Raw genomic sequence first — 27,145 nt, 5'->3', positions numbered from 1 at the left:
ATCCCTCTGCGCCGAACTTCAAAGGCATGTTTGGCTACTTTTATTCCCATTTGGATTCATGGATATTCCCTCCTTATCGCTTACTTGTTAAAGGTGTTCTCTGTAATCAGTCACCCTCCGTATTGGTCACCCAGTGGCGCCTCAACAGTGGAGAATAATTATATTTTTTCTTCTCTCATTCATGATGAGCCAAGGAAATCCCAGCTCTACCTGCAATCCCAGTTAACCAGGAAATCTGTTAATTTTTATTTTACTTATTTTTAAGCAAGCAAGCCAAAAATAAAAATAATAAATATAACTAATTTCTGAAATTTCGTCACTCCACTTGTGAATTTAATCCACTAACCAGCCGAATTTGGAAATGAAAGCTGGGGTAGGTATTTCAACTCGAGCTCTTCATTTTGAATGTTTCCATACCCCCATTTGAACTGAAACATTGAGAAAGTTCAGTGCATCTTTAAAACATGTTACAAGTCACACAACGTCCCTGCTGGCTTTCAGCAGCAGGTGGAATCAAACAGATATAAAATTGCATATATCTACAATATTGCAAAAATACTGTTTTTACTAAGTTCAAGCCAATTTCTTCACAAGAAAAATTGATTGAGTGTAATAAAATGTTTTTTCTTTATTTTATCTTGAGAGGATTTTAAGTTTAAAATTCAGCATGTTGAAGCACTTTAGACATTTATCATAAGTTCTTTTACAATTCTGCTTCAAATAAAGAACATTGTTAGTCATTTCCTAGGCAATATTGCTTTTGATGGACAGTATGTTTTTTAAAGTGAATCTGTAACACTGTGACGTTAACTCAATGTGATTAAAAACTGGGGTGCACCTAACTTTTGTTTTGGCACACCAGGGCAAGAAGTTAGCGTAGAGTCCTGTCCTAATGACTTGTGGATAGAAACATCTTGAGTCTCCTTGCATTTGTCAAGAGATTCCTGTTTCTCCTTCTGATTACAGAATGTTGATAGGATGGGATGGTACAGGTCAGAGGTGACTAGTCAGTCATACCAGGGAGTGAGAGAACCTGCCGTAATACTCTCTGTGATAACCCTTTGGAAGTTGTTGAGTATCCTGGAGGCCTTGCCAGCTCTCCTCAGCTTCTACTTGGGTAGAGTAGTCATCTTGTGATCAGAAGGTCGTAGGTTTGATTCCAGTATAGGGTTAGGGTTACATGTCTCTGTGTCTATCGATGTATGAATGGATGAATGCAACTCTAGTGTAAAGCGCTTTGAGTGGAAAAGCGGCATTCTGGATAAATACAACCAAAACAGACGCAAGAGTCTTATTGAGTCTTAGTGGGAGAAATGACTCATTGTTCTTTGTCAAAAACAAAAGAGAAATCCTGCAAACGCTAAAATATGATTCCATTCCATTTGGTGAGAAGTGGGGTTCGGTGTCCTTTTCAAATGTTTTCGTGCCAATTCCTGCTGTGGTTCTTGGTGCAGCGCTACCACAGGCCAGGAGGGCGAAAAGTTACTCAAAGGAATTGGTTTGTTTGACTCAGTGCAGTGTGAAGGAGAACCACAGCCTCTGAAATGATAACAAATGTTGCAACTTTGGTCCCAATCGAACCGTTTGTACTAGACTATCAGATTTGAAAATGACCTTTAGTTTTCTAGCACTTTTGAATTTGTTGAACTGTTTAGGGAATTTACAGCTGTTGCTATAAAAGTGAGAAAAATTAGGCTCGTGACTATCAACTGATAATCCAGAAGTTGTGTTTTCTGTTTTATATAGAATCTTACATCACCGTACGTGGGACAGTGGTTGGGTCAGTGACTTCTCAAGGACATGTGGAGGCACTGTGGGGCTGGGGAAGGAACCAGTAACACCGGTTAGTGGGCTTTTACAGCCGTCTTTATAGCTGCACCATTATGGCATTAGGTGTAATTAAAAGGAGAGGGATAGGGTGTCCACCCAACCCGAGATGGGTTTAGAGGAGAGTTGCTGAAAGTCTTTATGATAGGACTGCACGATGGCGCAGTGGGCAGATAGAAAAGTCCTGGGTTCAAATCCCGGCCTGGCCTGAGGTCATTCTGCATGTTCTCTGTTGTTCATATGTTGGTTCTCTCCAGATACTCTGGCTTCCTCCTATTGGCTTATTGACTCTATGCATGCATGGTTGTCTGCTACTCATTTCAACATGGTGTGGAAAAAATGGGTCAGTTTTACCAAGAATCAAAAGTTAAAACACCAGCTCTGCTGTTTGCAGTTTTAGAGAGTTTGTTCTAATTAATCTTAAATTTCTTGTTTCGCAGATGAAATAATGTTCTTGTTTAATTAAAGGCATAAATCATCATTCCAGCCAGCGCTTTGAAAATTGCGTATTGTAATTTCTTTATCTCTAGTGCAGAATACAGAAGCTGCATTTGAAACCAGAATTACTCGCAGCACTGTCTGTAATTACTCCTGTCGACCTCTTATTTATCAGATTACCATTATACTCCAGTTGTTTACTAACATTATGGTAATTGCTCAGCAGGAGAAACCGGAACAGATTATACAGATTAGGATTGTTTGGACCTGCTTTAGACAGCCCGGTGTTATTTCTCTGAAGCTCCTTATTGCAAAATGAGTTTTAATTTCAGTGATGTGTGAAAAGGAGAGGCCTTTTCAAGTCAGCTGCAGAGCAGTATTAAGGCAGCAGAAACCTCTGGAAATGATCTGACCCCCCCGCACCCAAATTCCCCTCAACAGACCACCAGCAGGATTCCCAGCAGTGCCCTTGTGAGCCATCTTGGGTCTACGTTGTTGCCCAGCTTTGTGCGCTTCTGCAGATTCCATGCACAACAAGCCTAATTAAGGGCAGCTTATTTCACTAACCTTTTCTGAGTTATGAACTAATTTGAGGGCCTCTCCTTTGTTTTCCATAATTGCTGCCTTTTCATCGGCATGCCTGAAGAGGAGCGGAGGTTTCATTAAACGTGTGGCCGTACCCCAGCCATTCATTTCCCCTCTCATAAAGCCGGGGCTGGCTCATTCTCCTGCTTGTCCTCTACCTCCCCACCCCCTCCTCCTGCTCTCATGGCGGCCCCTGGGTTTCATTAGATCAGCAATGAGATGAGAATCTCCGCAGCTCCTTTACAATGCCAGCAGCACCTTATTAAAGCCAAGGGTACTGTGAAGGGGTCGTCTGATTGACTAATGGAGGTGTCTGCAGGCAGGCAGGGAATCTGACTTCATGACAGAAGCAGAGGCTAATTTTGACTCAGTGACAGAAGGCAGGTAGGTCTACAACACGGATCAGGACTTGATCTTTTGAGTCATGTAAAGGGAACCCCAACCTGGTATCTGGAATCAGACCTTTTTTTCGACGTGGTTATGTTTTCTAAATAGGCATTCTGTGGTTATGTCATCAGAGGAGATATTGAGAACATAGTTGTCTGGCCTGCTTTCTAAGTGTGGAGGAGGTCAATGGAAAAAGGCAAGAAGAAACCACGACCATGGTGATGAATAAAGACCCTTTGCTGTAGGGATTGATCATGTATTGCTCCGATAAGTAAAATTGTGTGGAAATTAACAACCGATATTTATTCCCATCTTGCTGCCGTTTGTTTATGGAGGCGGAGTAGAGGGGGGTCTCTGTTTGGTCATGTGACTGTTGTATATCTCTATCACTGCTTCAGTTAAAATCCCTTCAATCCTTTGCTGTCACCATCACAGGGCCCACATGACCAGTCTCCTCTACTCCACCTCCTCAAACAAACGGCAACAAGATGGAAATAAATAACTTTTTAAATTTTTGGCCTAGTTTTTATTTTTTATTTATTTTTTTCTGGGCCGATAACGTGATAAAAAATTACAATTGTTCTATGCGCTTGTAGGTCACCTCGGATATAGTAGTGCATACCTGAAGCAACATTGTGTAGCGTATTGTCAGCTTGTGCTGTTAAAAGTCCACCGTGCTTCATGGAAGACGGCAGGAAGGTGGATCTGCTGGGTCAGACCAGCCCTGGAGTTCCTTCAGCCGTAAACAAAATGTTGCTAGCTTTAGTATTCTTGGCATGCTGAGCTGTCTGCTCTTGCCTTGAATTTAATGGATGTTTTCATGTAGGTGTGTGTGTGGCACTGTTTGTTAATGTGGCCAGGTTCTATTCTACAGCTCAGAACACCTCTTCCTCTTCCTCCTCCTCCTCCACGTCCTCCTCCTCTTTTCTTGTTTGTTGTCTCCACCGGGGACCAGAATGCAATCAGTGCTAATGAGCTAAGCCGGCTCCCTCCGCAAATAAAAACCTAATGAAAGACGAGGAGAGTTTCACTGGAGCAACAACGTTACTCCTTTGTTGTCCTTCTTTCTTTTTCCATCCGGGTTTGACACAAGCTGTCTGTGTCACGGCATCATGAGGGGAGACCCCACATCCTGCTGGCAGTATCAGTCTTAGAACCTAAAATGATAGAACATGAGGCACATCCTTCCTTTTTTTTTTGTAAATTTATATTTATTGAAACATTTTATTATAGCAAGAACCAAACATTATGCAGGTCTGTGGAATTAAGAGATGATGTATTTAAATCTGATCATCTAATGATATTTATAACCTTTTGGTGGAATATTGTTTATATCTGTGAAGAAAGCTTTAGAAAGCAGTTCCTGTATTCATAGAACTGAAACTGGAAGGTGGCCTGATCACCTTGATGTCAGCCTTTCTCAGTTCACACACTGCAGACTTTGTGCATTATTTTTGCACACATGAGATTTGAGCATTGACTATTCATCTCCATAATTAATAGATGCTTCAACAAAAAATAAAGACAAGTGTCTTGATTTCCAAACTTTTTACAAGTATATGAAGGTTATGAAGTGACTGTAGACGAGGCCTATTATAGTAACACATTTTGCTGGACGATAAATTGGCACATAAATTATTGCGGTAAATGATAATATTGTTGTTTGGAGTCCATTATCGAGTAATATGATGGTAATGGCTACTGGAAGACATTTAAAATATCTGAAAAAATAAATAAACAAAACAACAGAAACAACAAATAAAATGAATTATGAAGTCTCTGTAAACCAAATTGTGCTTCATGCAAATTAATATGAATGACTTCGTTTTAATTGATCGTGTGTTTAATTGATTTGTTGCTTATTGTGACAGCCCTACCACAGATATGAATTAAAGAGTGAGTTTTGGCCATGTCGTCTGTCTTGTTTTCAGCTGCTTTGTTGGTCTTGTTGCAGAAGCGGGGCCCTTGCTGCGGGCCCTTCTGGACGGGGACTTCGAGGCCGTGCTGCTCAGCCCTCAGGTGGCAAACGTGCTGACTGGAGACGGCAGCTGCAGAGAGGGGGAGGACATGGAGGCCTACCTGGAGAGATGCCTGCTGCTGTATCTGACTGCCCATGGTGACGGTCAGCCTAACAACAGGTAGCCCAGCACAAATGCTGCTGTTCAAACTCATGTACCTGATGTACCAGTAACTGATGGTTGGATATGTTCTCTTTTCAACTGTAAGCTCTTACAATGAGAAAAGGTGGCTGCGACTGGAGGCAGGTGGAAGTACAACTGAATAAAACACATGCCACAGCTTTCTGATTTTCATTTATGTAAAAAAAATATTTTAAAATCAAGTTAAAACTACTGTTTTTTTGTCTTCCATTATTTCATTGTTTTGTTTCTCAACTTTTTGGTAGGTTGATCTCAATAAAAGCCACTGAAGGGTGCGGCTGTGATGTGTTGCAGAATTATTTTCTGAATCAGGTCATATCTTCTCCTGACACCTCCTGGTTCCTGTGTCCATTTCGTCTCTGATGGCTACAGTGGAACCGGTTGATAGTTTCAGAACCTCCTGAAGCTTCTGCTCACTGTGATTTGTAAAAGCCGTTTATTAAAGCGGTGGTGAGTAACTCCGGTTGTTCTGTTGCAGGGAGCTTGTTGTCTTGGCCATGGCCGTCTCCTGTCTCCACCTGTTCGCTCAGAGCAACTGGACCGGACCTCCAGTCTCTCTCCACATGTGGGACCGGCTGCCTTCGGTTCTGCTGTCCTCTCGGGTACGACGCCGTTCTGTTCCGGCTCCTCATCTCATCCGTCCTGCAGAATCTGTTTGTTGTTCTTGTGTTTTCACCCAGCAGTGAGTCTTAGAAATACGAAAGCCTTCAGATCACACTTGCATTTACTGTCTACTGTTTACTGCTGGCTTATTGGATTTAGTTTTCATAACTTTGTTTAATTTTAGCTAGTGGTGGGACTTGATTAAAAAATTTTAATTGCGTTAATTACAGGATCCGTAGTTGGTCAATTGCAGTTAATCACATTTTAATCAAAAGCTATATATTGATAAAATAAGCAACATTTTCAGTTTAAAACCTGTTTTTGCAGATAAATTATTGAATAAATAGACATATGAGCTCAATAATAAAGTTCTTCAGGTTCTTCAACCATCAGTTTGGTGCAACGTACATCGACAAGTTCTGAGAAAGCTTTTCACCAGCAAAAGTACAAAATATGGTTGGATAAGGAAAAGACAGCCCTAGATGGACACATTGCACCTTGGCTGCAAAAACGTTTCACATTAATCTCACAAATGGCAGGAAATATAGATACCAGTCATAAGCACATCTTCTGAAACAACCTTAATGGAGAGCCTAAACACACCCACCTGCTCTGTAAGACCTGCCAGACCAATCAGCAGGATGATGAATGCTGCAGCAGACCTGGCCTCCAAAATCAATATTCAACAGCTGCTGGTGAGGATCGGTTGCTTCCTAAACACAACAAGGAAATAAGTTGGTTGGAAATGGAAGTGTGATTTCATGGCGTCACTGACCATACGTCTGGACATGGCCTTGACCTGACTATGTGAGCAACACCAGTGTTGTGAACATGTCAGATCTGTTCATTCCACTTCCTCAGCTTTATTATCTGCTACCTTTGCTAAGTCCTATATTTTTCGTGGATATTTAATCCAGAGTTTTCAGAGACAGATGTAGGACGACGGCGATCTGCAGACACAGGACAGGTTCCCAGTAAGGAAGCCTCTCCTGGGTCCTAATTATAGAAGCTTTCAAGGTATTGCTTCCTCAGAGAGCCTCATGTCCAGGTACGCTGTAGCAGTTATCACGCTCATATGTTTAGCATCCGTGATTTATGTACCGTCACACCGGCTGTTTCCAAGCAACCACCAAGACATGCATGACGGCACAGGTGAGACGGAGCACCAACATAGGAGGGCGTCTCTCATGTTTATATTCAGTAGTTATGTGTACGTAACCAAGACGATTGCTTCGAATAGGAAATATTTTTTCTTTTGCGAGTTTAAAGTCTAAATCCTTCCACAGGTTCCCAATCAGTTTCAAACTGCTACTCCAAAATCTTAATACTGCTTCCACTCAGATCAAACATTTCGCCCAGTTGAAAGATTACTCTAAATCTCAATCTGCCCACGGTAGGATTCATTTTGGAGTGTTGCTATGAGCTTCATGTTAGGGTAATAAAATTATTTTTTCTGAATGTCTTTTAGACATCATTGTTTTCACGCAGCGGCCACTTGAGCTCACAGAAGATTTCTCTCCCTTGCAGACGGTGCTGATGGTGCTCTAAAAGTTTTTCTTCTCAAGACTTATCCAGACTGAGGCCTGGATAACCGTCTGGCAGGCAGGCAGGCTCTGTCATCTAGATCATTAATGCTTTCATAAATCAACATAATAACTTTTAGCGTAGCAGTATTTTCAAAGTAAAGCCAACACTATCATATCTGCATTAGGGCAATTATTTTAGTTCTCAATTAATCGTTCTGACCATTAATCAAATACAAATCTTGGTACATTCTGCAGATTTTTCATTTAAGCTTCTTTTTTTTTTTTTTGCACAATTTGTTTTCTAAAACTATGGCATTTAAGGAGTTTTGGTAGAACATATTTACAGACAAAAGTTTTTTTTTTATCTTATATGAAAAATCGTTATATTTTCTGTACTGCTTAATGCTCTTGAGTGTGGTGTTCTTTCAGCAAATTTGATTATTAAATTAGTTGATGATTATTTTAATAATCAACTTATCATGATTAATGTGATTAATTGTTTCACCCAAAATCAGCATACATTCAGTGATAACTCCAATATGCTGTTTGAAAATATTCACCATTTTACATTTTAAGTTTTTTTGGCTAAAGACATTTTCTAAAAACGATGTAATTATTCTGGAATTTAGCAAAAACGTAGTCTGATTTAAAGTCAGACAGTGAGGAAAAAAAACGTATTTGATATCTGGTGGCAGCCGTTTCTTGATGACTGTAAGAGTTTAATTCCAAATTTCAATCTGATTTCTCATCTTTAGTGACAGTTCTGCATGAGGGTGATGAATCATAAAACTTTCTCTCACCTCTTTTTGAATACTTTTTTTCTAGAGTCCCCAGTTGTTGACGGAGGCGACCCTCTCCAGCCTGCTCCTCGACGGCGAGTCAGTGTACAGCTTAGTGGTCAACCCGTTCCTGCTTCTGCTGGCCAGGGTCATTCTCACCAAGTGCTCTGCTAAAATGGAACGCCTTCAGGTACATCAGATTTTCTCTCGCCTCATAACCGGAGCATCTGTGCATTCTTACAAAGTCTTAAAATTAATCTATCTCAAAGTAAGGCCTACAAATGTCTTCAGTGCATGAAAAACTGTAAGTTGGCCTTAAATACATTAATCACAGGTCTTAAATTTTGTCATGACAGGACAAATGAATCCCGTACATATTGCCAGTTGTTCTTGTGGGAGCTCTCTATGTTTTCCTGCAAGTTACAAAATCATAGGTAGTGTTTCCACACACAGCTTTTCTATTTTTGTATTAAATGATGTAGGGCTGTTGTAAACGAATATTTTAGTAATCGAGTAATCTATCGATTATTCTTACGATTAATCGAGTAATCGGATAAAAAAAATTATAAAATGAAATATTGGTAAATCTGCCATAATACCGGTGTTACTATCAGATATCAATATCAGTCCAATTTTTCATATTTGAGCATCCCTAACAGTTGCTTTTTTGTAGTTTAGAAAACTAACCTGTAACAATAATAGCTCACTTTCTAAGTTAACCAGAAGAAAAGTTATAGAAAAATCTGAAATTATATTGAATTTAATAACAAAGAGGCAGGCTCACAAATATGCTTATAAAAAATGTCTACAATCCAGCTTTTAGTTTATGTATTCATCTTCAGTGAGTTTAATAGATTAATTAAACTCACCTTGCTACCTAACCTGTCACGCTTTGGGTTTGAAAATACGGGAAATGCCGCCTGGAGTGGGAGGAGAGGGCGAATGAACGAACATGGGGTGGAGGGGAGGAAATAGACCAGCGGACTGACGAACCGTTAGACCGGGGGACAAACACGGGGGAAGCAATACGGGATATTTACGACACCTTCACTGGTCACACTCAGAAACTCATCTACCAGCCATGTACGATGCGCTCCGCCACCCGTTTCTTCAGACCGGGATATGAAATTTATTGTGCGGTTCGTCGGTAAAGCTACATTTACACGGTAAGCATCAGCTACTCAGCCGCCCGCCCTGTTCAGTCTATCCGCTCACCTCAGCGCTCTTCCCGCCGTTCGCTTTCAACCAGCAGCCCCGGAGGAGAAATGCTGCCGTACTCCAGGCATTCCCCCAGTCATTTTAAGGATGCTTATTGGTTCCCCAAAAACGATAAAAAGTCGGGCATTATCATCAATCAATAAAATCCCCACGGGCCAATCTTGAAGATTGGACTTTATGCCGCTGAGACTTAGCTTTTGTCAACAACTCAGAGGCGGAAGTGAGAGCTCCGCGCAACGCAAATGAAGTCCCGGCCGGAACACGGTGCGCTAACTAATAAAACATCAATTAACGAAGCTTCGAGGCAGGTAAATTTTCCTCGAGGAATTTTAGTAATCGAGGTACTCGAATCATTCGAGGAATCGTTTCAGCCCTAAAATGATGACAGGTCAGAGTTTCCACCAGAAGACCTGCTAAGCCTGGTGGTGGGGGAACCAGAGCTGTCCTCCAGCAGCCCACCATTTGTTTTGTGTTTAAAAAATGTTAAACGCTTCAAAATTTCCCAGGTGCACGATCAGGCATCCGAATTTGTAAATAATAGCGTGAGGCCAATGGGAAGCGCAGGGATAAAAAACACTATTTAAAATAAACAACCATACTTAGCCTGGTGGGAGGTGGCAAGAAAAGCCTGGTGGCCTGCCAGGCTTATAATACACTGGACAAAAGCCTGCAGTTTCAAAGATGTTGTTTGTTTTGGGATCTTGAGGTTAGATGCATTTTAAAAGATAATGTGTCTGGAGTCATACTAATCAGCCTTTTGTTCATTTAACCAACTATTTAGGTAACTGAAAATTGAATGCAACAGTAGAAATTCTGGATCCATCTCTGCACTCCTCTGAAAGAGAAGCTGTATAACAGGAACTGGGTGTTAAACTGATGCCAGCAGACGTTTTGCCTCAGAAGCCGACATCACCAGCTGGATCTGGACACCCAGAAAGCCCGTTTACTGTTTGGTGATTTAGTCATAATAGACTCCTTTAATGCTAATGGCCTATAAGAGAGTTAACTACCAGCCTTGTTCTCTGCCAGATAGTGGGGTGGGTGAGCTGGCCTAGTTTTTCTTCTCCTCATCTTTAGCTGGTCATCTCCCCTCCTGCTCTCTGCCGAAACACACAGGCCGTGTTCGGACGCAGCTAATTGCCCTCTTAAGCACGCTTGACTGGCCTGCATGTGTGGATACGAGCTGCGGGACACTGATTCAGTGAGACAGACTATTAAAGGTTCGTGCAGCCGTGCTACAGAGGATGTGCTGCGCCTATACTGGAAGATGCAGCAGGCACCCGCAAACTGACTCGCAAGTAAGATTTGACACGGTTCGGCTCCTCTCCTCTAGTGCTGAACAAGAGCAGGAGGGCAGAAGGAGAAAGCGTTGACTGGCTGAGAGACATCGCCGCTTCTTTCTGTTGTAGTCAGATGGAAAAAGCAAAGCAGTTTGCTGTTTTTACTGCGTGTTCAGCACTTTTCCTCCGGCGTGCGTCTTTGTGTCTGCTGGTGTTTTATTTGTGCTGACAGGGCCTGAAGATCAGCGTGTCCAGGTGAACTCTGAGCCGAATGCGTGTCAGTTCCAAACGCTGCCTCGTCTTCTGGCCTCGCAGCCTTTCACGCCTTCTGCAGCGCTGGCATTTATTCCACACGGTTTTCAAAAATAATCCAGGACATTTGAACATGAGGCTGTATTGTTGGAGCATTAAAGGGTTGATATAAAACCAAGTCACCAGTGGTGGTAGTTGAATGCATCAGTCTTTAGGACTTAGCCCAGCTGTATTGACTTAAACAAAAAGAGTCCATCTGATAGAAGCTTGAAGATGGCTGACCTGATCTGTTTCTGGGTTGCAGCTCCTGCCCTGGTGGACTCTCCGTTACATCAACCTGCACCAGCAGATCCTGGAGGCTCGCTCTCCACAGCTCCTCAGCTTGGCCCACTGCAGCATGGACAGAGGTATGTAGAAGCTCGGCTCTTAACACGGTCCAACTTTGGTGTCCACTGGGTTAGGGTTAGCTGGTACATTTTGTGTTTGAACTATTAAAATAAGTAGTTTTGGGCATTAATAGATGGAGTCTCAGAGTACTGGTGGTCCACTGTGCTAAAGGATTTTGGAGACTCATAATCCGGATGTCCAAGAATTTGTCTTAAAACCTTTATTGCCCTTCAGCAGGGAATTTGACCGAGTAGATAAAAAGTCAGAATGCATACTGACATGATGACACAAATTACTGCAAAGAATTGGAACAAATTCAGTCACAAAAAGGTACAACAACATGAGGTGGGATTCTGTCACAGTATCAGTTAAGATACCATGTGGGATACGACTGATTGATATCTGGAACTAAAGAAAACGTACAGCTGTAAAGGAGAGTGACTGCTGGATTTCATCGCTGTTTGCACGGACCAAATATCTTTTGTTTTTGCTGTTTTCAACAAACCCAAATGCCTCTTAAATGTGGACAACACACAAGCTCATAGTTTTACTCACAAGAGAAACCATTCCTGTCTGGAAGCATTGCCAAAAGTGTTGCGTTGTGAAATATCAATGAGGGAATGAATAATAGACACTGAACACAGTGTCTGTGAGTCACACACCCCTATTAGGAGTTATGGCTGGAGTTATGGAGATGCTTTAGGGGCCAGGGGAAAAGTAACTTTCTTTGGAAGGACACATCCTTTCTGTTATGATTTCATAGCTGCTCTCTGACCTGGGGCTCTCTGCATGAAGGAATCAGTCCAGAGACATTTTCTTCTGTCTGTGCTTCACTTCCTCAGTAGTTTCCTCATCTGTGTTCGCTTCCACCAACTCCACTACTTTACGGGTTAACGCTACGCCATCACTGGCATCACTGGTTGGATTAAAACCAGACAACAGGTTTGCTATTGTTTAATCTGATATAACGGTTAGCAGTAGTAAAGAAGGAGCAGGATGTGCTGGAGATAAAAATCCTGTGAGTAGAGAGGTGTGGAGGATGCGGTGGGAAGCTGCTGCACTGTGTGCCGGAGCTGTCATCATGTCTGACTCACTTTAGATTGGTTTGGTGCTCTGTGGGGTAAGGTGCTGCTGAATTCATTTCCTCAGCTCTTTTTAATCACAATGTCTATTAGCAGTTGAACAGTTTTAATTAACTGATGTTTGAATGTGCTGCTGCTGCTTTAGTTTAACCATCATTAGTGGAATCAGTTTCTCTTCAGCGGTCAAGATCTTGTTTATTTCTTGTCTGGTTGCAAACTTTTGAGTGTTTTTTTTTTTTTTTTTTTTTACATCAGTTTGCTACATGACACTTTCACACACGTTGACATTTTGTTGTGTTATCCAGCCATTAACATGTTTCGTTGAAAATATATCTTCATTTATATAGAAAAAACGCAGGTGGTTTTCTCATGGGAAGACTAAAAGGTCATAGTCCACATCTCCATACTTGACTACAGCTACAAGCCGTTTCTCAGTTTGTGCTTTATCATGTAACTATATGGTCATTTTCTGCTAGAATAGATAAAAAGTAAGGGATATTCTGACATTTTAACTGATTGATGATCTTCTCAGCCTTTCCAGAGAAGAGTTTGATTGATTTTCATATTTCACATTTTTATGAATTATTACTTTTACATGCGTCACCTTCTCCTTAAGCTTCTTACTGATGCTCTGGGAGCCCATTGAAGAGCAGTGTGGATATCATGTCCCTTTTACAGCTGTCTAGTGTTTCCCATGAGGAACAAGATGTTGGGAGTAGAAAAAATTGATAAAATTGACAAATGTTTTTTTACGAATAAATCGCACAGGCTGTCAGGATGTTTGGGAAGACTGCTGTTTGAGTTGAACAGAGTTGAACAACCAGTGGCATCTTGAGGTACATCACACTGTTACTGAACATGGTTTACCCTTTAATTAGCTGAAATCAAGTGTGTTTTCCTTGTTTAGTAAAATCGATCCACTGCATCTTTTTCTTGCTTTCTACTGATGGCACACACACACACACACACACACACACACACACACACACACACACGCACACACACCCTGCAGTGAGTCATTCTCTTCAATGTGAAAGCAGCAGTTCTAAAGGTGACTCTGACGTCTTGCATGTAAATCTCTTCCTGTGACTTTGCTGGCTCTGGCTGCTCCAGCCCTGGCTTCGGTTTCTGAATGGTAAAAGAAAATTTCCAAAGAAATGTAAAAGGGGCCAGTCTATGTGAGTATGAGTTGGACCCGAATCAGGAGTTCTCAGGTTGAGTTCGGTTTTGTGGGCCTTCAGTTTGAGCATCAAAGCTTATACAGCTTTAAGCAATAGATAATTTACGTCTGTCTTTGTTGCATGTCATGTTAATGTCCAGAATTATTTCATTAAATTGAGATAGGGGGGTAGGATTAATAAATGTTAACTTCTTCCTACTCTTTTTCAAACAGGAAAATGGCTGCAAAGAAATTATTTTGTTTTTGGTTATGTATGCACATGATTTATCTGTCCTACTTGTTGCACGTTCGCTTGTTTTTTTTTTTAATCTGTTTGAAATAAATAAATAAATACAAAAAAAATACAAAAGTTAGCTAAAATGCTATCAATAGCATGTTGATAACACTGACTTACACCATTTCAGCATCAGTTTAGCTAAAATGCTATTTTTAGCTAAAATGCTAATGTTAGCATGGGATCTATTACTACCATGTTAATCTACAGTAGCATAATCCTAGTATGGAAACAGTAAGGTATAAGTTAAAATGAGCTAAAGTCTTCATCTTAGCTCGAATGATAATGTTTGCATGCAGCTAAAAGTAGCAATGCATAGGAGGCGGTTCATTGTCTTGATTCATTCCCAAATATCAGACTTTTGATCAATTATCTCATTGCTCTGGGCTTTGTTTCCTGTGCTAGTTTCTCCTGGGGAGAGTTTCTTTGTCTCAGTCGAAAGGAGTGAATTTTTGATGAGGTTAGAAGGAAAGAAAATGAAGTAAATACAGCTTTTAATGGTAGCTTTCCTTCTCTACGCTGCAGCTCTACTCTGTTCACATGGCTTGTTTGTAAGAAACACCAAGACAACAATTGATCCTCACAGGTATGACAGAAATTTGCAGTGTGCTACAAGAAGAAGAAAAACACCTTAGAGAATCGAGGCTTTGCTATTGTTCAGTATGGTTCTTGTACAGACCACTGATTCACAGTATTATTGATAGAAGCATTCTTAGAAACATAATTCTGTTTCTTCTCCAGTGCTGAAATGCCAGTCGGCGTTGTCGGACCAGAGGAGCCTGGCTATCCAGTTCCACCTGGAGTGTGCCTACATCAGTCTGACCTACTACGAGTACGGGAGCGCCAAGGAGCACATCAACACGGCCAAGGAGCTTTCTGGGCTCCACATCAACATGACAGGTGTGTGGGATACTGGTTGACTTGAAAATATGAGTGCCGTGTCAGAGAAATCTACTCTTTAAAAATGTGGGGTTCTTAAGAATATTTGGTCATGTTGAGGTTGAACTCTTTTTCCTGATCTGATGCTGTTTAATCCAGGTGCTCTCGGGAAACGGACCCGCTTCCAGGAAAAGTTTTTGGCTCAGCTCCTCCTTGAGGTGAAAAGGCAGGAGGGGGAGGAGGAGGCTGATCAGAGGGTCAGCGAGACCAGTCCCATTCCGACGCCACAGGCCAACCTACCCAAAGTAGGAACCGTCTCTATTTTCATAGCTCTACAGTAGCTTTTGTCTGGTTGAGTTCCTTAGCTTGGCTTTACAACTGCTTTACCTATTTTAGACTTCAGTTCTTATTGAAAAGCTTCAACTGTTTGCAGTTTCTGTGCAGCCTCCAGAATAATCTAGCAATTGATACAAAATCACTCATGACCGTTTGGTTTGGGAATCAGGGTTGGAACTCATCAAGTCAGCGTGAAATGAAATGAAATGAAATTGTTATTTCTGTATGAAGGTCCTAACATCAGTTGACAATGTTCATCTGAACTGCTGAAAGAGTTCAGATGAACATAAAGTAAACTCAATCACAACATCAACTTAATAAAACCCAGCGGTTAGCGACTTACCTTTCATCAAAGGCACCAGAATACCACTTCACATTATCAGTCACATGGCCTTCACACCAGGCAGGATGTTGGGAACAAAACTCGGCATATAGGAATCAACAGTTTATGACGTTTAAGTACATTTATTAATAAATGTACTTAAACATTTATCAATCACTATAAGTACTTATAGTGATTGCTATGAATGCTAAAGTTGTGCGTCTTCAAATTCTCTGCCAGCCCAATGAAGGATCCAGCCTTTTAGGACTAAAACATTAATTCAACTAATAGTTCTTCAAATCTCCTGCCAAGTTATTGTTAAAGAATTTGTGGTTGATGGTTTAATATCCGTCTTTTAAATATTTTCTAAATGTATTTAATGGTTGCTGGGCTGTGTCCCGAGAGGTCTCAGACTCACTGCTTTGCTCCAGTTCTTCTTTTTTTGTCAGTGCTTAAATTTATCATGCTTCCATTAAGGGGGGAGGGACAATAAATGGACTCAATCAAGACTGTCATTAGCCGGAGCTCAGCGACTCATTTTAGAATGATGGGAGGAGAGAAGAGAAGCGGGTCATGTGTTCATCACTGAGCCTGAACCCTAGCAACCAGGGAGGAGCTCTGCCTCTTGATCTGACAGGACTTTGTTATCTGAGCTGATGCCACATTGTCACCTTGTAGATAATTTTCTGAGGGCAGGGGCGACGTCAGTGTTTGGAGCAGTTTAACAAAAGGGATCTGAAATAAAAGCAGTTCGCTGTGGTTTTGAGTCAAAAAATGTTTATAGTTGACAGGAAACGTGAAAATATTACTTGATTATTATGTGTTATTGAAATACTGGAAGATTAATGCCTAAACTCCAACTAAATAGTCCTAAAGAAAAGTCAATTGTTAGAAAAACAAACTTAAATAAATAAACATTGCTTAGCCTGAACACAAGGCTAAAGTAAAGCCTGGTGGCCCGCCAGGCTTGTAATACACTGAAGGAAAACTTGCGTATTAAGCGACCGTTAATCCAAAACAACCTGACCTGATATATATGTACATATGTACATCCTTTGCTTAGACATAAATTAACAATGAGTAACAAAATTTTTATTTGGTTTAATTTAATTTACCGCCGATGCAGAATCAAACCACTTATATCTGTCTTTTAATATGAAGTAGGCCTCAAACTTAACACATCGCACCTCAGTCTAAGGAAATGAATGAAAGGATAAGAAGCATTAATGGGCATCAATCAATGATGCCTGGACTGGAGAGCCATTATCTCCAAATGAAGACAAACTCAATATCAGAGCATGTTGAGGACTCTTATAGGAGGTCTCTAAAGGAATTACACTAGCTTCTAGAACTGAGTTAGTCAGTGTTAAAGAGTCAACAGCAAGAAAAAACTTCATCCATGGGAGTTCAAAACTGCTGCCAACACAGGATTTCCCCCAGAAAACTTGTTCAGCCTGGTGGTAGAGGCGCTAAAGTCCATCAGCGGCCCACTGTGCTTTAGTGTTTAAAAATGTTAAAAGTGTGTGACTGGAGGTTTTTGTTGTTGTTGACAGGATTACCATCTGGACGACGACACGCTGCTGGATCGGATCACTTTAGCTGAGCCCGATCTGTACCAGCTGCCTGACCTGAGTGCTGAAGAGCAGGCCCTCGTCCTGGGTGTGTGGTAGGTCAACTCCCCCCACCCTGTCTGTGTGTTTAAAACATGACTTGAATGGGCTTCAGTCACCATGACCTGGGACCTGGTGATTGGAGGACTACTTAATGTTAAAATTGGCTTCCTTAATCCCAAAATTAAGGAAATCGGCACCGATAAATCGGCTGACCGATAAATCAGTGCACCCCTAGCATAAAACGTTATGTACTCCGTGTGTTCATATTCTCGTTGCATTTGCACCAAAAAAAAAGGCCCATCACGGTTGTGGTTGTCTAACTATTGTTAAACAACTACAAGATTCTCCTCTCTCAGAATCTTGTGGTTGTAGATAAGTTCAGTCTCGCCAATCGTCCGTCAACCGCAGTAAAATAAATTGCACCCTGAAACAAAGTAATGAAAAAAAAATGTCCCCGCCCCAGATGATATTTTACAGTTTTTTTCTTTTTTTTTATAAATTTCTTTTTATTTATTACATAATGTCAAAATACACCCTACATTATTCCATCAAGCATTTAAACTTTTCATAAGTATTTTTAACTTGACAGTTTAATATTGGGTTATCTTGAAGAAGCAAATGCAACTAAAGCAATCCTTCAGTCTAATTTTCTTTCCAGGTTATTTTCATCCAGCTCTATGCTTCGTTTTGAAGAAACTGATTGTTGTTGTCGCTATAACAACATGGACTGTAGACTTTTTGGGATTCCATTAAAGCTGTATTTGTAATGATGTGACGGGTGTTTACAGCAGTTCCTGGGACAGTGACCCGTCCCTGACCAGAACCTGTTTACGGGCCCGTTTCCATCCAGAACCAGGGTGACCAGCAGACCCTTAGTTTAATATCGGAGCTCTGTACCTGTCGGTGATGAATTTCGCCGGCGCGGCGGAGGCCAGATGGGTCAAGTGAAGGGCGACGCAGCAGTCAGTGAGATTGCAGGGAGATGATTGATGAGCATTGGGCTCTGTTTAAATTAAAGCCCTATCTGCACACCTGAATGTAGCTCCAAGGTAATGTCAGACAGGAGTAGATTAGACCTCTGAGTCCTCCAAAAAGCCACTCATCAGATTTATTCATTTTATTTTTTTATTCCAGGCCCTATTTGTTACTGCTGGAACCAGGGAGCCTTGAGAACATGGACTGTCTCTCTCTCTCTGATTTATCCTCATGTTTATCATGATGATGTTGATGCAAAGCTCTCCACACTTCAAACTGAAGTAAAGGTCAAGTGGAGGTGTTTGCTTATACACTAATAATTACTGCTATGGTGTCCAGCCATCCATCCATCCAACCATTTTTTTTACACCTTTGTCCCTAGTGGGGTCAGGAGGGTCACTGCTGCCTATCTCCAGCGAACGTTTCGGGCGAGAGGCGGGGTATAGCCTGGACAAGTCGCCAGTCTGTCGCAGAGACAGACAGGACACACAACCATGCACACACACACTCACACCTAGGGACAATTTAGAGCAGGGGTCCCCAAACTACGGCCCGCGGGCCGGATCCGGCCCGCCACGTCATTTGGTCCGGCCCCCTGAACAATGCCGGATCCGGCCCGCCTGCTCATACCAGAGAGCATTCAGTGTTTTTTTTCATATATTGTATTTTCCGGTTTATATGTGGATTTTTCTTCAACCACCAGGGGGCTTTTGAGCAAATGTGAAACTTACTTTCCCTCAATGGAATATATACTCGTCAGTCACCGTTTCACTCACGGTTTTTTCCATTTGCATTCTGGGTAAAAATCTATCCAAAAGCGCGAATGTGTCGTCGTCTCCCCCCCCCGTCGACAAGAATTTCTTTGTTTTTTTTTACTGCAAAAACTAAGACCGGCCCCCGACCACAGAAAGGAACAGCTATGTGGCCCTCGCAGGAAAAAGTTTGGGGACCCCTGATTTAGAGAGACCAATTAACCTGACAGTCATGTTTTTTGGACTGTGGGAGGAAGCTGGAGTACAAGACAGAACCCACACATGCACAGGGAGAACATGCAAACTCCATGCAGAAAGACTCTGGGCCGGGAATCAAACCCAGGACCTTCTTGCTGCAACAGTGCTACCTGTACCAACTGCACATGTGTCTATAGCAGGGCTGTACATAGATACGTGCAGCCCTGCTGTGGTGTCTCTTTATCTTATTGTTGCCTAAACAGTAAACTGGAATGAGATTATACTTAACTTCAGGTGGTTGATGCATGGTGGAGAGTCTGTCAGCACAGAACAGAACAGGATTCCCTGTCTGGCTGCTGCTGTGCAGTAGATCCAATATTAATGTCTGTGTCAGCCCTGATGATGAAAAATAATTTAGATGGGGTATTGGTGACAGTGTGCCCAAACTATAAGGGCAGATCTATTCAGTCTAATTCTATCTTTTATGCTCTGATCGACATGCTTTATTTTTCATTTTACATTGTTTAGAATTCCCAATTCCGCTTTCTGAACCATTTGAAAGAAGGTTTGTTACAGTTTGTTCTTGTGTGTTTGACCAAGGTAATCAACCTATTGTTTTTGTCAGTTTCAGTTCCTTCTTGATTTATTTTATTTTGGCTGTTCTACTCCCAATTGCACTGACTGGACAAATTCATGTTTGTTGTTTGTAAAATATTTGTGCTGTACTAGTTATCAAATACATTTGTAATTCAGTTCATTTATGTCTGAGTTACTGGGAAAAAAAAAAACATTTTAGGACAATTGTTTGTCAGATGCTAAACCTCAAGTATTGGTATTGGGAGTGAAAAGAGTGGATCAGTGCATCCCAACTATGCAGAGCTTTCAGCAGTTTTAAGATGACTTTATAGGTCAAGTACCTTATCAACCTTAAACATTACATTAAAACAGAAATGTGTGTGTGTGCTTTGTGTCTCTTTTAAGCCCTTTCCCCAAATCCTGCCTGTTGGAGTTTCTGTGAACATATTCCACTTCTCACTCTGACTTTTCAGAGACAGAACTTCAGTTGAGCTTCCTTGTGCTTGTTAGTATTAAAAGGAAACCTTTACTGAAAAATGGATTTCATTTAAGGTGTCAGGATTTGGAGGATTAGTTGGTAGAGATGGCAACGCCTGGGGAGGCTCAGCATGAGCTGCCGGAACGATTCACTCTGTTCATCGAACACAGAGAGAGAGAGAGAGACAGAGAGAGAGAGAGAGAGAGAGAGAGAGAGAGAGAGAGAGATGATTTTCCTCCTCTGTGGTACTCGGTCTGACTGAAAACCAGCAGATGATTTCAGCCTCTGGCTTTGCTAATCATCTGCAGCCTCTAGAACCCTTGGAGGATGCAGATTGGGGGTTTCTGGTTGAAGGGATGACGTTGGAAATGGTCTGAAACTTTGTCTTGGAAGACGTTACCTATCTAAAAGCCGAGCTGGCTTATTTTAGGAGCCTTCAACTTAAACACAGCTGTGCTCCATCTTCATGCTCCTTCTGTAGTGTTTCTCTCATTCTTGCTTAGCTTCTGTTGTTTATTAGCCACTAGGATAAATCTGTTCTGTCAAAACGCCCCTATAACGAGGTTCTCTCAAAGAAAATTGGAGTAGAATTGAGCGAGGTCGATGTAGAGCGTTCCACGTAATGGCCGCCATGCATCAGACAATATACCTTTAAAACATCTGCATTGACATTTTCACACTCATTTCTGGATTTATCTGTTTGCATGTGAGTGTGGGATATCCTTTAATTCCCACACCTGCTCTCAGACGATGTTCAGGTGTGTGTGACTTTCTCAGCGCAGCAGAGGAAACCGAGCCGGGTCGGAAAATTACGATGATTCAGATTGCTTTTATTGTCCGCTCTGATGTACGTTCAAATAGAGGCTGACTGAGAAAAGTCATTTAGCTTCTGAAACGGGAGTTATTTTCAGATAGCCGTGACACAGCTCTCGAGCTCAGTGTTGCTAAGGAAGGCTGTGTGTGTGAGAGAGAGATCAACTCTTAGCGATTTGGATCAAACATTTCATAGCCTGCGAAGTTCATTTACTTTTATTTTTTGGAGTGCGGGGCCTTTCAACTGAAGATGCATGTCTTCTTGAACAGGCCACTGGGGGGCGCTGCTCTGGGTTCCCGAACCACAGATGGGTCTGCGCTAGCTGGAGGAATGCTTGGGGAAAGTGTGTGACTTCATCCTGGCGCGTTCAGTTAGCATGCAGCCTGGTTTATTGGATGTTCTGCAGGGTGATGACCTGATATGGGTCAGAAAGCTCCACTACAGACAGAACCTCGCTGCACATCTGCATTTTGTCTCATTAGCGCTGTGGTTTCTGTGGGAGAGGAACCATTGAATATTTACCATGGTTTCACCATCACATGTACCATTCACAGGGTTCAGCTAACATAGGAGCTGAAGAGAACAGTTGGTCCTGAATTAGTCCTGTTATCATTTTTTTACGGCCAAATCAACAGCAGTTTTTCAGTTTTGAACAGTGGCAATTTACTTATGGAAACATAAATATTTGAACATTTACTTTTTTTGCTCTTTCTTTCTTTCTTTAGCCCATCTGTATTTATCCATGTGTTTGCTCATGAATGAGCTTATTTTAGTTCACTCCTTCAGTTCTTCAGCTCTTCATTATTTCAGGTTGCAGAGCAGCGGGTGAGTTTGTCCTTCTAATCTATTCTGTTGTCTTCCAGCACCGACTTTCAGAAGAACAATCCTGTGCACAAACTAACAGCAGAAGAACTGCTGGCATTCACTTCTGTAAGTCCTTTAACTGTTCTTTTAGCTAGAATAAATTGGTTCTCAACAATAACATTGACATAAATCCTAAAATGACTTGATAGAATGTTTGTAAAATGGGTATAACGCATAACGTTGATGCATGACGGTGGTCATGTTTCCATCTATGTTTTTTGTGCACATTTTGATGCCTTTGGTTAGAAAAAGTTTATGGAGATGGCAAAATATGAAATTACTTTCTCATTTTTTCAGAACAGGTTTTGGGACTAAGATTGTTAAAGGAGTTAAGAGTGTAAAGAGAAGATGGAAATACATTTGCTTACTACGTTCTGAACCTTCCCATCCACTGTGCCTTACCAGAGGCATGGAGCTTGGGAAAATTTCTAATTCGAAACCTCCAGCTTGGAGGAGAGGATTTTCCATTTCTGAGATGTATGGGTCGTGCTTGTTTGGAACCTCTACTTCCTGTTTATTCCAACCATGTGTATAAATCGTATAAATCTAGCGAAATCACGTTTTTGCGTAGCCTGGTTGATTCGCTCCAAACCAATAGAAGTTTGCTTGAAATTTGCATGACGGTTGGATGGAAACTTAGCTAGTCATGACACTGTCCAACAACAACAGTCTTCAGTCAGGTTTCTTTATATTCATTGCCTAACTGACTGCTAACGGATATCTTCACTATCCACAACATCAGCATCCATAACTCTTTTAATACTTTAATAATAGACGTTATGACATTCAAAAGTATTTTTGAAATGAACTAAACTGAATTGAACGTGGACTGTCATGGTTTTCATGCAGGAATGTGTGTGAAGTGGTTTACTTTTTAAATCTTTACTTTCCTGTTATTTTCTCTGTATTTGTAAAGTCAAGGTTAAAATCCTAAGCAAGCTGATTTGGGATAAAGGAGGTAAAGGTGTGAGGCATCAGTCATCACCACATACTAAAACCCAACATTACTCTCTCTAATTAAATGAGCTGTTTGGCAAAGAAGGTGGAGAAAGACTCTGGGTTATTGGCTCTGTGACTCCAAATAAAAACAGCCCAAAGCCGTCGAACTGGAACCAGCTTCCAAAAGAACGAACACGGCTATTTCACAGAGCTTTGGTCAAGATCGGTCAATGTTTCATTGCTTTACTCCTCCTTAACCTTGAGGCTTGAGATGAAACTGGAAGGCATTAAAACAAAGGCTACACACCACCGGCTCCGGAAAATGTATTCACAGGTTTCTTAGAGATCCTCAGTGTTTTGCAGTCATAGCAAGAAATTCAATGAAATCATCCAAATGCAAAGCATTGTTCTAGATAACACCATCCTACGTGTCTGTCTGTGTTACTTTTGCACTAGTCGTATGGGAGGAAAGAAAAAAAAAAAGAGTCAGGCTTCAGAGCTGGTTTAAAGGCTCAGCATCAGGGAATCAATATCTAATCAGTGAAAAGGCAAGCTCGATATGCTGCAGAAATGGGAAGCAGTTCTGGGCTGCGCTGCCTCACAACAAACGCTACACTGGGACAATAACATGATGAAAAGTGCTTTGGACACCACTCATGAATAGCAATTTGAGCTGGATAAAAAGCAGCCGTTGTTTCCTGACTGTGACCTGCTGCCTCAGAGCGCCGACAGTCTATTACTGAAAAGCACTTTTACTTTAGGCTGCATATACACTGATCAGGCATAACGGTGTGACCACTGAGATGGGACGTTGGGGCAATATCGTTCTGTGTTGCTCAACTTTTTACTTGCTATTTCGGGGCTTATTATTGGCTCTAAATTTCACGTCAGTAACATAATTTGAAATACCTACGGAGAAAAACATATTCACCACTTATTTGTCCCATTGGAAATTCAAGAAACATTAACATAATTATTTTTTTTTTTTTAAGTTTTGGTTTTCTTGACGAGCTTTGAAGCAGCAGCTAACGGCTAGCCAGTTGCGGTACTCAGTGTGTTTGCCTCTGTTTTTTAACTTAGTTTTTCCCGCTAAGTTTCCAAAAAGCTAGAAAACAAATAATTTCAAAGCGCTAAGAGCTTTTTAAATACTGTTTTAAATGAGTGTCGCCATCTGGCCCAACAAGCAGTCTTCAGTAGCAGACAGTCATTGATGGCGGCTGCTATGTTATGAGTGGACAGGAAAGCTGCTGCAGGCCAGGCAGCGGCTGGCTCTGTGAGCAGGCATCTTCCCAGCCTACATGTAGATCCAGGAATCTGCAGGCTGGTTAGATGGTTGTCACGTGGCCGGCCATCTTCATCAGAGCACGTCTTCCGTTTCTGCGTCCTCCTCCAGAATATAATATGTTGATTTGGGGTTGGGAAAGAGGTCAAAGAAGCAAACTGTACTGGTGGCAAAAAAACAAACAAAAAACAAACAAAAAAAAACATGGTTCATGTTTTTAACAAACCAAATGTCTGCAGAGATATGTTAGAAAAACACTGTCGTTTTCTTTGAACGGGAGTGATGGTCTGTTGATATCATGTATACTGTAGAGTCCTTGATGCTCTAGGCTTCTTCTATCCCGACTTTTACATCGATGTAAGTGCTACAGTGAATCAGAGCTGTAATGTAAGGGCTTTTCTTCTTCCTGGCACTTTCAATGTTCACAAAGTTCTGATTGCTTCTGAAAAGCTCCCTGTGCTCATTTATGTTAACAGCAGGGTGACAAATGCTGATCATGTCCCATCATTTGATTTTAATCACCCAGTGATTTATATAGCTATAGAATAACTGCATAATTAGGACAGTTTACTGTTGCACTAATGACTCCTACAAGACCTGCTAAGCATCCACAAACAACATCAGTGCTTGTTCATCACCGCTACAGACATCGATCACTTTCATGAGACATTCACGTCGTCATTAATAATCTGTGTGTAGAAATTCATCGTTGAGTAATCCCGTCATTAGAGATGATCCTGGCATTAGTCTTTTTCTGACATGTCTATCTGTGGGTAAATCATCTGGATGTCTGCACCCCACCTGCATCGTTCCCTGGAAGCCTTTCATCAGCTCTTTGAGAGCTGAAACCCCGAGCTGGCCTGGCTATTACACACCAGCTTATCACCACAGTGCCCAGATAAAGTCTTTGCAGCTCTAATAGCTTTTAATAATTAGGTGTTTTAAATGAGGCTTGCTTGTCGATTTCTCACTACAGTGAGCAGGAGAAGTCTTAGACTTTAGTGCAGAGAGGATGAAGCAAATGAAAACTAGGTTCTGTTTCCTGGTCGTACTGCTGTGACATGTCTGACTGCCGTGGAAGCTCATTTAAAACCTTTCAGAATGTTCCTTGTTAACTTTGTCAGGAAAACACACATTCAAAGTGTTTTGTCTTGGTTCAGTTTGTAAAAGACCAGTTCACAGCACAGGTCCTCCCACTGAATATCCAGCTCTATGGAGTCAATTTCAGTCCAAATTCAGTTCAGTCCAGGCTAATCCAGTCAAACAGGTGATTTAAAAAAAACGTAAATACTGTCCAGTTTCCAGTTTGTTCAACTCAGTAATTAATACCTTTATCATTAGGTCGGCAAAAATGTCAAGTTAGGCACAAAGTCTGGTATAAAATAAAATGGAAAAAAATATGTTTATAATTGCTTTGTAACAAATCCAGGCAGAAGTAATAATTAAAGGAAAAACAAAACCATGAAACCAATCGATACCAAGTCAGTAAGTCGTTACTGACTTGGGGCAAAGTACTTCCAGTTCCAAATGGCTCAGCAGACAGAGAGAGACATTAGAAAAACAAAGCTTGTGCACAAACAAGACGTCTTCCTTTAACTTAAACTCTTGGTGTGTCTGAGTCTGATGCATTTTTTTTGTTTTTTCTTTACTCTGCCGGATGACAGTGGGTAGTGTTTAGAGTTTTTACTCAAGAGTAGCAATGTTTTTGTCCAAAGTAAAAATTCCACAGTGTCGTAACACTACTCCTAATTGAACATTTTTTCCATTATAATGCAACAACAAAATGTGACCATCAGTATATCTTTTTTTATTTATTTATTGCAAACTGTAACACCTTATTCCTATTCATTTAAATATTCAGAATTCCAGGTTTTGGGATGTTTGTTAAATACATTAACAAAAAAATTTTTGCGCGCAGAGAAGTTAATCTAGTTTGTCACAGATCAGCACATTACACCTGAACTGCTTCCTTTCAAGTGAGGAGTGCCTGAAATAAGTCCAATCTTCTGCGTCTCTTTTGTCTTTGGAACAGTGTATCCTGTCCCAGCCAAAGTTCTGGTCTGTGGAGGTCACAGCACTCTGCCTCAGGACCAAACTAGAGAGAGGGAGAACTCGGTGTGTTGAGAGAGCCATGATGCAAACTCAGGTAAGGGGGCGGCCAAGACGGGGACATCTAATGCACCTTTTACATTTGTATGTGTTTTGCGACGGATGTCGCTAGAGTTGGAAAATATGAATATTTACAGCTGGATGTGGGACATCAACCAATCAGAGAGAGTCCACTGTGTAACATAGTGGCCTGCAATTTATATCCTGGCAGGACACATGGGCACCAAGTCGACAAACTGGGCTTGGATGAGACGAAAATAGAGCTGAAAGCGATCCTCATCAGCGCGCTGCTTCTGTGGGTGGTGAAGCTCACCAAACTCAGAACTTCTGAATTATCTGGTGAATCCATACAGCTCTGAGGCGCCCGACAACGTTCTCTTTCTTTCAGTAAATAAAGCAAAGCCACTTGCTCAATTTCATCCGCCATTATACAAAGACACCAGCAGAGGAAAACAACCGACATGCATCTTTCCACACTTTGCTGGTTCCCGCGTCTAGAGCAAAGATTTCAATATGATTCTCGATTATGAAGTGTCTGACTTCAAAGTATACAAGCGTCAACTTGAGACATTAGATGGATTCAGTCTGAACACAGCATTAATATTTAATATTTTATGCCTTGTCCAAACTAGGACTTACCACCCAACCCATCCTGGCCGATTCAGTTACCAAAAGCCAACTTTCAGCGTTAATTCCTGGCACACAAACTAGATCTCCGCTCAGGCTAATGATGGCGGCTGATGTCTGTAAAGTCCTTCAGCAACTGATTGTCATTTACTACCAGCATCTGGATGAGATTGATCATCAGAAGTCATCATGGGCCATCAGAACGATTCAATGCAAGAGAAAGAGATAGATCAGGGTTGGTTCTTTAGCACAGTGAAACACCCTGATGGCAGCAATCTGCTGATTCATACATCAGTTCTTTCAGTCCTTTTTTTCTATCATTTTTCATCCGCAGTACAAGAAAGTCCTCTTCACCTTCATTATGAGTTCAAACCTGGAGCTCACGATGAGTGTGCAGCGTACAT

At 41.4% G+C, this 27,145-nt stretch overlaps 1 protein-coding gene across 2 annotated transcripts in view; it reads left to right on the top strand.

The window, feature by feature from the left end:
• The window catches only part of ttc27 (tetratricopeptide repeat domain 27), a 46,107-nt gene that overhangs the window by 987 nt on the left and 17,975 nt on the right, over positions 1-27,145 (top strand). Inside the window, exons 2-11 of one of the 2 annotated variants that reach the window (XM_088012936.1) lie at positions 1,747-1,843; positions 5,192-5,375; positions 5,875-5,998; positions 8,351-8,494; positions 11,359-11,461; positions 14,719-14,877; positions 15,016-15,161; positions 17,068-17,180; positions 21,784-21,850; positions 26,038-26,151. In XM_088012936.1, coding sequence (XP_087869062.1) covers positions 1,801-1,843; positions 5,192-5,375; positions 5,875-5,998; positions 8,351-8,494; positions 11,359-11,461; positions 14,719-14,877; positions 15,016-15,161; positions 17,068-17,180; positions 21,784-21,850; positions 26,038-26,151 — 1,197 coding nt within the window. In that variant the 5' untranslated portion in view covers positions 1,747-1,800. The remainder of the gene's footprint in view (positions 1-1,746; positions 1,844-5,191; positions 5,376-5,874; positions 5,999-8,350; positions 8,495-11,358; positions 11,462-14,718; positions 14,878-15,015; positions 15,162-17,067; positions 17,181-21,783; positions 21,851-26,037; positions 26,152-27,145) is intronic. The other variant, XM_088012935.1, reaches the window with a different exon arrangement.

This window comes from Poecilia mexicana, unplaced genomic scaffold, assembly GCF_051168715.1.
Source record: "Poecilia mexicana isolate PSO_F unplaced genomic scaffold, ASM5116871v1 scaffold_15, whole genome shotgun sequence".
NCBI lineage: Eukaryota > Metazoa > Chordata > Actinopteri > Cyprinodontiformes > Poeciliidae > Poecilia > Poecilia mexicana.
This window is presented reverse-complemented; position numbering and strand designations above follow the sequence as displayed.